Source organism: Thunnus thynnus, chromosome 6 (genome assembly GCF_963924715.1).
Source record: "Thunnus thynnus chromosome 6, fThuThy2.1, whole genome shotgun sequence".
In the NCBI taxonomy this organism is placed as follows: Eukaryota; Metazoa; Chordata; class Actinopteri; order Scombriformes; family Scombridae; genus Thunnus; species Thunnus thynnus.
In genome coordinates, this window is record NC_089522.1 from 29,019,867 (window position 1) to 29,032,027 (window position 12,161).

At 36.0% G+C, this 12,161-nt stretch overlaps 1 protein-coding gene across 1 annotated transcript; it reads left to right on the forward strand.

Annotated features, from left to right (window-relative positions):
* The first annotated feature begins 3,520 nt into the window (after nucleotides 1-3,520).
* On the forward strand, nucleotides 3,521-8,833 carry sarnp (SAP domain containing ribonucleoprotein). Its single transcript, XM_067593264.1, has 11 exons — nucleotides 3,521-3,653; nucleotides 4,993-5,092; nucleotides 5,387-5,430; nucleotides 5,564-5,634; nucleotides 6,090-6,141; nucleotides 6,284-6,357; nucleotides 6,934-6,971; nucleotides 7,167-7,192; nucleotides 7,276-7,344; nucleotides 7,438-7,524; nucleotides 7,638-8,833. The coding sequence occupies exons 1-11, from the start codon at nucleotides 3,621-3,623 to the stop codon at nucleotides 7,677-7,679; spliced, it is 636 nt and encodes a 211-aa protein (XP_067449365.1). The 5' UTR covers nucleotides 3,521-3,620; the 3' UTR covers nucleotides 7,680-8,833.
* The last annotated feature ends 3,328 nt before the right edge of the window (nucleotides 8,834-12,161 follow it).

Genomic DNA, 12,161 nt, shown 5'->3' on the forward strand with positions numbered 1-12,161 from the left:
ATAGCATTTAGTATATTTTAATTTAGTTTTTTCATGCTCATTATGTATATAATAGTTTTTTAAACATTACTTATGCATCTGTTCTTGTACTTTTTGCTGCTGTGAAACTTAAGTTTAGATTAAGGGATCAATTAAGCTCATAAGTGGTTTTATCTGCAATAGAGTGATTTTTTTACATTAATACCAACCTTGTGTAGTTACTCTGCTCTCGTGCTGGTTTGGCCATATCACAAAGCCTCTGTCAGTATAACAAAAACCAATAAAAATGCATAAATTTGGGGAAAATAAGTAATTTATCAGACTTTTAGAAGCTCAGTAATCATATCTGGATCGTGAGGGTTACAGTATCTTGAATTCTGGGTCTTGCGTGGCTGCCAGTTCAACAAAGCATGTGCTCTCAAATACAATATGAACGCTCACCTAAATCTCTGCTACCACCACCTGACCCATTTGGCTGCCCCTCTAATTATTCCTAATTAGGTGCAGATTTACACAGAAGTTCAAGTTGCTGCTGCTGATTATCAGCCATCAAAACAACATCATGGAAAATGTTAAAAAGTATATTTGTATTAGTTTTATTAACTGAAAATGTGTCATATTTAAATATTTGTTTAATGTCTGAAATAACAATGTGTGGAGTTGAGCTCTGTTCGTTTCTGTGTCACCCAACAATAGGTCACACATGCCGCTGAAGTAGAGGAATGCAATGTTAATGAGGATTATTGAAGCACTTGTGACTCCCTAAATTCATCCGGCTTTGTCCTCCCAACCCCCCGAGAACTATAAAGTGACTTTGTTGAAAGATTTTTTGTCTCCATATCATATGCCAAACTGTGACACTGTTTAAACCTCTTTTAAAACAATGTCAGCATTCACAGCAAATCCTATTCATCTGTCATTATATCAACTGTGAACCCTGTAACTCCCCTCACGCCTCATCTCTGACATGTGCAGCCCCAAAATGTGTCAAACGTAGAAATTCGAGCAAACTCTAAAACAACATAGTTAAAAAAAAGACTGTTGACTGCTCTGCATCAGACGAAGAGATAAAAAGTTAAACCAGGAGCTCCTGTTATACAGAGTTTATACTAAAACAAAAGAAACACCTGAAAACATCACAGAATAGCTCCTCTTAATGCTTTCAGCAAAGGTTAATCATCATTTGTGATTTTGTTGAGGTTTTCAGAGGTGTTGATTCAACTTTAGGGTCAGTTTTTAAGCTTATATTTATATTTTTTGCCAATTCCGTCATGAATTTAAGAAGTTAAACAGGCATTAAAAGAAGCAACACCTCTGGGTCCACAATTATTTGCTTGCTGAAGAAAATAAATTATAGTATAATTCAGTCTAGGGCTGCAACTAGAGGTTATTTTCATTATCGCTGAATCTGTCTATTATTTTCTTGATTAATTGATTAGTTGTTTGATCTATAAAATTTCAGAAAATTGGGTGACATGCTCAAATGTTTTATTTTATCCCAACTAACAGTCCACAACTCGGATATTCAGTTTACTGCCATAGAAGACTAAAGAAACCAGAAAATATTCAAGATTTAAGAAGCTAGAATTAAAGAATTTGGACATTTATTTCCTAAAAAATCACTCAAAACGGTTAACCAATTATCAAAATAGTTGTAATTAATGTAATAGTTGGCAACTAATCAATTAATCAACTAATTGTTGCAGCTCTAATTAAGTCTATTATAATTCTTTTGTTGGTGTTGTTGTAATGAGATCTGCAAGGGTCACAGTTGTGTCACGTTTTGACCGACACCTGACCTGAAAGGTTTGGTACCTGGAGGTGAAGGGTTTTTATGTCAGAGAATTGATGGAAACACTAATCAAGCTTTGAATTCATCAATCATCTTGTCGTTCTTCATTTTCTGAGGACAGAGAGTGGAAAAAACGACATTAGTGAAGAACATACTGAAACAGAAAGGATTCATTTTCATTATTGATTAATCTGTCTGTTATTGTCTTGATTAATCAATCAGATGTCAGAAAATGGTGAAAAATGTCCAAGATGCAACCTAAAATATCTTGTTTTGTCCCGACCAACAGTCCACAAGCCAAAGATATTCAGTTTGCCGTCATAGAAGACTAAAGAAATTAGAAAATATTTATGTTTAAGAAGCTGAAACCAGATCATTTTTGCATATTTTCTTTAAAAAATGACTCAAAATGATATATCATTTATCAAAATAGTTGATAAATTAATTTTATGTCGATTGACTAATCAACTCATCAATTAATCGACTAATCGTTGCAGCTCCACATTTTGCACATGCATATATTTTTTAATTTCTAGGTAAGCCCTCATCTATTACACATTATTGCAGCATGATGCCCAATGATCTATGTTTAGCACCTTGTTGCCTAGCAACAAGAACGTGGACCATCTTGCTGCCTTCATCCTTTGTCCTCTGAAGAGACACAAACCAGAGAAACAAAACAAGGTAATATAAACATAAATATACATGTCGGATACAATATGTCCCCACAAATAATGAGCATTAATAATGTAACATTAGCTGTCATCATCACACACATCAATGGAAAGTATTTTTTAACTCAATAATATTATATTATTAATCCACTCATACCTTGATATATAATATACCCTGATGTTATTTTCAGTCTGTTTTGTTTTTTCATTTTAAAAACATATGAGAATGTGAAACCGTGTGTGGTAGTGATACTTTTACTTAAATAAAAGGCTCAATATGTATCAGTATGTAGTGGAGTGGAAGTATAAAGTAACTTAAAATGGACATAAAGTAAAGTACAAGTACCTTAAAAGTGTACTTAAGTAAAGCACTTCAGTAAATGTACTTAGTTACTTTCCACTAATGTCTACCAAATGGTTTAAAACAGTGGTTCCCAACCTGGGGGTTGGGACACCCATAAGGGGTTGCTGGGTTAATCAAAGGGGTTGTGTGATGACAGGGCAGGATAGGATACAGAAAAAAAAACACATTTTGGATCAAAATTGTGATTTTTTTTCCAAGCTTTCCTCTAATTTTTGCTTTATTTCTTGTGGATTTTTATATTTTAGCTCCTCGAGCCTCTAAAAGTTATTCAAGTAAAACATAATAAGTCTTCTTTCTAGAGATGCAAGGTTGATTAGTGGACAGAAGATTAATTAGCAACTATTTTGATAATTAAATAATCGTTTTAGTCATTTTATAAGCAGAAATGAAAAAATAAGCTGATTCCACCTTCTCAGATGTGATGATTTGTTGCTTTTCTTTGTCGAACATGATGATAAACTGAATATCTTCAGGGTTTTTTGGACTGTTAGTAAGTAGAAGATGTAACTTTGGACTGTGGGGAACTTTAATGAAAATTTTCACTATTTCCTGACATTTTAAGGACAAAAAAAATATCTGATTAATCAAAGACAATAATCAGTAAATGCAACATGTGACGCAGTAGACTTTGCTTTATTTTAAGGGGGTCACAGATCAAAAAGTTTGAGCGCCGCTGGTTTAAAAGACGCACGGCTGCAGTTCGTCCGTCTGTCCTGCAGGCGGCGCTGTGAGAAACAGAGTTTACAGCGAAGCGTCCAGAAGTAGAGCAGCTCCTGTGTGATTGGAGGAAGTTATACATCAACAAAGAAAGATGGCTGAAGTCATAGAGCTACAGAAGCTGAAGGTTGGTAGTGTCATAAAATATATATTTTATTACCTGCATTAGCTGGATTTATTAGTGAGGAATGTGTTGTAGTCGTGGTTAGTTGTAATATCAGACAGCTGGGTGACGATGAGCTCAACGGTTTGATGAGTGAAATGTGTCCGCCGGGTGTGAAGGCTAACCGGCGTGTTCATTTAGCTAACCGCGCTAACTGAGATCAGTTAAAAAGCTCACATTAAACCAACAGAGAGCTGAGGAGGGATTACAATTAAGAGCTAATGAAGAGCATATTAAATGATATCTGTGAAGGTGGTGCATGTGGTTAGATACAAACTATTCCGCCATCTTTGTCCTCGTCTCGTAAATTTACGACATCGGTAAATAAATGTGTCGGTTGTTATAACACCTGTGAAACCAAAAGACACCGTTTCTGTCACTATTTGGTTGCTACACAGCTTTCTGTCTGGAAAACTGAACATTCTCTACTACTAAAATATACTACTGTAAGCAGTAGTGGAAAGTAACTAAGTACATTTACTCAAGTACTGTATTTAAGTACGATTTTGAGGTACTTTACTTGAGTATTTCCATTTTATGCCACCTCATACTTCCACTCCACTATATTTCAGAGGGAAATATTGTACTTTCTTCTCCACTACATTTAATTAACAGCTTTAGTTACTTTTCAGATGAAGATTTGACACATTGGATAATATAACAAGCTTCTAAAATACAACACATTGTTAAAGATGAAACCAGTAGTTTCCAACCTTTTTGGCGTTTGACGTCTTACAAAAAGCAGTGTGTAGTCGGGGTCACATTTCAGATGTCTATAAGTTGTTAACAGTGATTTTTCCCTCTAAACTTCTCACATGGTTGCATTTCAATAAATGTTCAAATGATCCAATATTTCACCAAAAATCGAAGATCAGAGAAAAAGTCCAAAAACTGAAAACAGATTTGTGTATCAGAACTTTGTTTTTTCTTCTTTCCTCTCCCATTAATCATCTCACGACCCCTCAGATTTATCTGGTGACCCTTTGAAGGGGCCTCGACCCCTAGGTTGGGAACCACTGGACTAAACTAACTAACTGTATATAAAGTAGTTGAAACTAGCTCCATCTCCAGCAGCTACAACAGTAACATGCTGCTCTAACACTGATGCTTCACTATTAATAATCTAATGATGTCATAATATATCAGTCAGAGGGACCAAACCACTACTTTTACCGCATTACTTTAACTACATTTTTCTGCCAATGCTTATGTTCTTTTACTTAAGAAGGATCCATAAACTGTCCTAACTGATAAAGTTTGAGGCTGTAAATATAAAAGTGTTTGTTTATTTTTGCTCTTTCAGCTCGCTGAGCTGAGGCAGGAGTGTGAGGCTCGAGGTCTGGACACCAAGGGAAACAAAGGGGAGCTCATCGCCCGGCTGCAAGCCTATCTGGACGAGCACGGTGAGAATAAATAATCTTTTTTACAAGTTATAAACATGAAGGTGGGTGAAATGTAATCACAAATGAAAATATTCCTTTTGTAACTGTTCTCATGACTTTGGAAAAAAAAAAAATCTCTAGAGGTGATCAAACATGGACTTGATCAGGTCAAGATGAATTGTTTCTACATACAATCCAAATATGAGATGCTGATGTATTTTTTATGCATCCCTTACTGTGATAAAATGACTAATTTCTCCATCTGGCCTCTTTCTCTCTGGTGACGGGATCTTCATCACATGATCCAAACAACAGAGGAAGATGTGGACGTAGATGACGTGCTCGGAGAGGATACAGAGGTAATGTGATTGTCTGTTAGATTAATGTTAATCTTGGACTCTGGGAAATTATAACATGCATTTTCACTATATGTGTCTCCTCTCAGACTCCGTTAGACTATTCGTGTGATTAATGTTTCCGTTTTCATTTTAGGACTACGCTAAAGTCGAGAGTGCCGAAAATGAAAAGGAAGACAAGAATTCTGAATCTACTGAGAGCGAGCTGTAAGTTAACATCCGTTGTTTTACTTTGTATTTCTTTTGTATTTCTTGGCTGTCTGATTACAGCCAAGAAATACAAACTGCATCCATACAAATTTCCCTCAACATCCTGTCATTCTCTCCTTCTGCATTGTCAGAATTTAGAAAGTAGGCAGCAATTTAAAAAAAAAAAAATGATGCAGTTGATGTGGAGGTCAGCGTCCCTCATGCTCACGATGGCCATTAAGGCTTCAAAAGCAAAATCCATTAGTGATGCTCTCTGTGCCAAATATCACACAAGCATGTGTCTCTTTTCTGTAAATGTCCTGTCACGTCTGAATAAATTCTCAGGAACATTTACATAAAAGACACCTCTGCTCGAGTGACAAAAAGGCTGCTTTAACACAAGTACTTGTTTTTCATCTCTAAAGCGTTATCAGTCTTCGATCATTCTTTTTCTTCACATGTTTTTCTTTCAGAAATGCTGAAAAGAAGGTGGTGAAAATAAGTCCTCCAACAACTGCCACTGAAGTATGTATGACATCAAAAAAAAAAGATTTTAATATAGATATTATACATCTACACCTACCTACAAATATTCAGTAGCAGAACCGATACGTCTGCATGTTCAGTTTCTGTTACCAAGTTTTAAATGTTGTCTTCTGTCGAGCAGAGACTACAGAAGAGGGCTGAACGTTTCAGCCTGCCCGCATCCGCCGAAAGCAAGAAGGCCATACGTGCAGCGAGGTAAGACTTCACAGGATCCTTATCCGAGTGTCTCTTAAAGGATAATTCCAGTTTGTTACAATTTTGGATGTTATTTTCATAGTTTTGCCCATCTGTTGTCTTGATAATAAGAGTGTATTGACATCTGGGAGCGCTGCATAACTGCTATAAAGAAGTCACAAGAAATCAGATGATCAGACAGATTTGGAAGGAAAGACCCAGCTTGGCCAAATTTGTTGGCTTTTTTTTTTGTTTTTACCCGCGAGTGTTTTGGATAATCTGATCTGATCATCTGAACATGGTCGTATCTTTTCTACCTCAGACTTTGATGTAGAAATGTTGCCACATTCCCAGATCTAAAGGGCTCCACTCTGTGTTGTGTTGTATAGTCAACGAAGATCAGACTAAAAAATCCAAAAGGACGACATGTTTAAGGACTTTAACATAGAAATTGAGGGGTCTTTTTGTGGAAAAACCATGTTAGACACAAGTTATTACTGAAAGCAGAGTAATTCTTTATCTTAAAACTGGAGGAGATCTTTAAATAAATGTCAACACTCAAAGCCACATTGAAACAATTCTGCTCGTTTTCTTCAGGTTCGGTTTACCCAACGATGCTTCAAGTCCCTCTCCAGGTCTGTAGTCACTCTCTGCTTTTAATAAACTGATTATTGTGTTCTGATCGGAGCATATATATATATAAGCTAGAATATAACGTGTCACATGCTTTGATGCGACATCCACAATTTAACATGTTTTTCCTTAATGTTTAATTAAAAGTCTCTCGCTGTGTCTCATCTCACAGTTATTTTCTTCTCTCCCCTGTACAGGTCTCGTTGCAAACAGTAAAGCTCCTGTAAGTGAAGCCGACACATTTCTTTATTCCTTCATTTACTTTAACGAGATGGTTTTTATAAGAACGTTCTGTGTCTCATAAAGGTGTCTACCGATCAGCTGAAGAAGAGAGCAGAAAGATTTGGCATGAACGTTTCATCCATTTCACAAAAGGTAACAAAAACGGCGTAACTGCAGCAGCATTATTATTATTACCTTTTCTGCCCTTTTATTTGTCATTAAAGTGACGCTAACGATGTTTTTCAGATCGAAGAGGATGAAAAGCTGAAAAAAAGGAAGGAGAGGTTCGGGATCTTAACAAGCGCAGGACCAGCTGCTGCAGCTGATGTCGAGGTAGCTTTATTTTTTTATTATTGTTTGACTTGGTTGACAATTTGTAGTCATACATTTTATCACAATGCTGTTGACCATATTGATGTTTTCTTTCTTTTTTTTTTTTTTTACAGGCAAAGAAAATGAAGCGCGCTGAAAGATTTGGAAAAGTGTAAATAATGTTTTAGAGCCTGTTTTTTGTTTTTTTTTGTAAAGCATTTTCATGACTTGTACACCAGAGATTCCCGAAGATCACAAATGTCACTGATAGGATTCCTGTCAATCGAACGTATACTTAAATACAACAATAAATGGGTGAGTTAGATCATTTTTGGGAAACAATTAGAAAAAAGCTTGTAATTATATTGATGTCAATTTGAAACTCACATATTATCCTGTCTGTTATTTACTGGATTGCCTTTTTTTCCTCATTCCTGAGATGCCTTCAAGCAATTATTTTCAATTTTCCTCACACAAAAATTTTCATTGCCTTCACTTTTTACACAGGAAGTAGTCCGTTGTCTATTAAAATGCATGGGCAGCATTAGCTCCTGTATAACATAGAAGCTTGTTTCTCTCATCGTTCATCTAACAAACAGGATCCTCAACGGTTTCTGATAAAGTTCATTTCTCCAGCGTTCAGGAAGTATAATTAGTTTTCCCTGTTTTTGGTGTTTAATTACAATAAAACCGCCCAGAATCTAACAAATCAAACAGAATATGTTGGCACAGGGTAAAAATGATTGTTTTTAGCTGCAAGGAAACTTTTACATCAGCCGACGAGCCGACCAGGTGCATGACTAAAGGTGACATTTTGGTGCTTTTTTCGGGTCTTTGAACAGACTCTTGCAGCTCTGACGAAGCACAGTAAAGAATCAGAAACCAGCGAGGCTCTTATGTGTCGGACGAGGTTTAGAAAAGAAACAAAACTGAACGTTATGCAGCATCTACAGATGTTCTCGTCATTATCATACACGCAACAAGGAAGATGGTACATTTTGGCCGGGGAGATAGAAAATGTGTAATACATTCGTGCGAGGCCCGAATAAATCGAAAAAGTGAAATTGAACAATAAAGTTTAGTTTATGATAAATGAAAAGAGTGAAAGAAATTGTGTTTTATAAGCTTATTGGAAGTAATGAAAACATATTTTCAATTGAAATGATTTAACTCACATATCTGTATTGACTGTGTGTATTCAAATGTACCTTTGATTAATCAGTCGGCCTGTTCTTGTTTTCTTTCTGGGACTCCATTGGTACACTGCTTCAGTTATCTGTCCATTTTATAACATTTTGTGATTTAAAATAAATTGTTTTCAATTTTTTGATATCTGCTTTGTTGTTTGATTCTTGTTTTTGTCTCTTTTATGTCTTTTATTGTTCTGACTTGGGGTTTGTTACATGGAGTTTTTAATAATCTAAAGATGTCATATATAACTGCAAATGCATTTCCTGCAGAAAATGCGTGTGGACGCTTGTAACAAAGTGGGTGAGAAGATGCCATTTGTCCCCATTTTCACCATTATTGTCATATTGTTGACTAATATAACCATGCCTGTTAATTGTTTTAGCCATAGTTCCATCATTAATCTGTAACTTGCAGATACATACTATCACAGGTTTGTTTGTGATTTGCATTATATTTGGTTAAAGTTTACATACCAGCAACATGTTTGGTTAAAGTAAAACACAGACAGACCTTTCCTAAGTTTATCATTTTCTTTGTTATCCACCGTGAGACAAAAGGAGGAGGCACTGTCATGGAAATTGTCTGAAAAAGCTAAACACACATGAAGTGATACACAAAACACTGCTGGGTTGAAGATTAAAAAATATTATTGTACAATAAGGAGACAGAACACACAGAGCTTTGTCTCACTAAACAAAGAGCAAACCTAATCTTCTATAGTTTCTGAAGGAACAGAGAAATGATCTGTGATTGGTCAATGTATCAGCTTATATGATTATAGCCACAAGATATACATTTACATGCACATGTATGTTATATAAGAGTCATATATCCCCAAGACTCAGGAAACCAAGAGCACCAGGCCATATATGGGCTTTGACCCCTTAACATGTTCTGTGTACACCAAGACCCAGAATGTGACTTTATTTAGGCCCAAACCAGGATGAGAGGAACGGAGTGGACCTTTTTTATGTCTTATTTATTTATTGGGACCATGTACAGTGTTAAACATAAATGTTACCATTTAATGTGCTGCACCAGAGTTAGCTTATAACTATTTTTTCTTCTTCTTCTTCTACACCCACAACTAGAAATCAATCAGAAATCAATAATGTAAGCTTGTCAAATTAAAAGCAAGATTATTTGAAACAAAGCAAAGGAGCAATGATCCTTACAATTCTGTTCATTAAAATGATAAACCAATCATCTGATCGTCTCATCACCTCAACATCACCCGACCGCTTCCTGTATTTATGCACTTGGTGACATCATCGGTGATGTCACTGGGTTAGACCAATATGATCTGTACTTGTTTTGGCTCGTGTTGAGGTTTATGACGTGGGTGTGTTCTGTTTAAACAATGTTGACTGATACAAGTAGCATTGTTATTTGGCAGCTGGTATAAAGTGAAGGACGCCTCTGCAATAAATGTGGGCCTTAGTTTGCTTTATTCTGAGTTAAGACAGTTAAATTTGATTTGCTTGTATTCATTTCATTTTTTGATACATTGGACTGAATAAATCAGTTTTTACTCAACAGGTCTCAGGGCATGCCAAGACCTGTTGTTGTTGTTGTTGTTGTTGTTGTTGTTGTTGTTGTTGTTGTTGTTGTTCTTGTTCTTGTTGTTCTTGCTGCTGCTGCTGTTGCTGCAGTAGTATCCGACCAGCACCAGTATGGTTGTTATGAACCCAGACCAGCCGCAGTAACTTGCTGCCTCCCAGATCCCACCCAAGCACCCATGCATAGAATTGGGAGTATCCATCAGGCACCTGGGACCAGCCGCAGCTAGCTGCTGCCTTCCCAGCGCCCTGGCCACCATTCCCATACTTCCCCATAAGAAAACCGGGACCAGCTGCAGTGAAGTGCTGCCTTCCAGGACCCCCCAAGTACTACTTGCTGCTTTTATAAATACAGCATGTTATTCTCCACTTTTACAGCAAAATACTGCCAAAAAGGGATTGCATTGTTTATTACTGTTAATTTGCACTTTTCACAAGTGGCATACTTACAGATTTTTACTGTAAACTGCAAAATGAACGACACACTACCCGACACACTATTGTGTAACAGATTGCTAACAGTGAAGACAACAGTGAGTTTAAATTTTAAATATTTTATTCCACAAACCTTGTTACTTGAGATAATTACTCTTTGACAGTGTTTACAGCAGTGAATAAACACTCATTTGAATTGTGACTTAAAATGTTGAGACTAATTATACAACTTCAAGGTGTTTCTTTCAAACCACGTCTCACTTTATTAACATTTTAAATGAATGATGCTGAACATTTGCACACAATAACAAAGTAATAGAAAAAACAAAGCATAAAGCTCATTCAGGTAATTAAACATTCAAAAGTCATTTAAAAAGTAAATACTTATACAAGTAGTGCAGTCTGTCTGAACTTTGCACACAAATAAAGACATAAAACAAAAAATATCAACATGCTCCTCTAATGGGATTCTGTCCAACAATGGGAAATATATCAGAGAGGCAAATTTATTCAATACTTAATACTTCATAGATATTATTACACCCCAACAACTCAATAAAATGTGCCTAATTAAAGACTTTGGCTGAGAGACTGATTGTGTGGGTGGGTGAGAGGGTTCACTGACTTACTTAAGTCCCACTCAAAAGTCCATTAGTTTCTTTAATAGACTTAACACACAGAGGCTGACTGATGTCGTCTTTTTCTGTATTTTTCTTCAGTGACCAGACTTTGTCCCGTCCTGCCAGGGTGCCTCTCTCAGAGTTTATTCCTGTGTGTTCAAAGAGGGTGTAAAATCATGTTTTATTTACTAAATTATTATTATTATTATTATTTTATATAGCACATCCATTCTTCAGTGTCGCATTCATCCAGGGATGCGACACTGAAGCACTGGGATATTGCTGTAAATTGCTGATGTGTTTCATGTAGGCCACTATAGTGCTAAATCCACTAGTAATTGAGCAGAAAAGAAAACAATTTCATCATTTATCCTTACTTCATTATGATGCCTTAATGTTTTATATGTTTGTCTTAATGTCACATGTTGTAAGTGATGTTTTTATGCTCAGCTGTATCTTGATTTGATCTCATGGTCCTCTCAGATAATCTTGCTTTTGGTTTGACATGCTTGCATTGTTGATTTCTAGTTGACATTGTGGGTGTATGTGATGTGCTGTTGTGTGTAGCTTTGTATTTTATATTTTGTTTAATGTCCCCTGTGTGTTTTTTTGTGCTATGTGCTATATGTTGTTGTGCTGTTATATGTTTTAATTGTAAGGGACTGCAGATGAAAATCAGCTTGAAGCTAAATCTGGTGCAGTGCATCATTTATGTTAAAAACTGTACACTGTCCTGATAAATAAATACAATACAAATGCAATAAAAAAATGGAGAAAAACATGAAGTGCTGGTTTCACAAAACACAAGACAAAATTATTCTTATTTTCAGGTGATTATGCACTAATTAAAAAA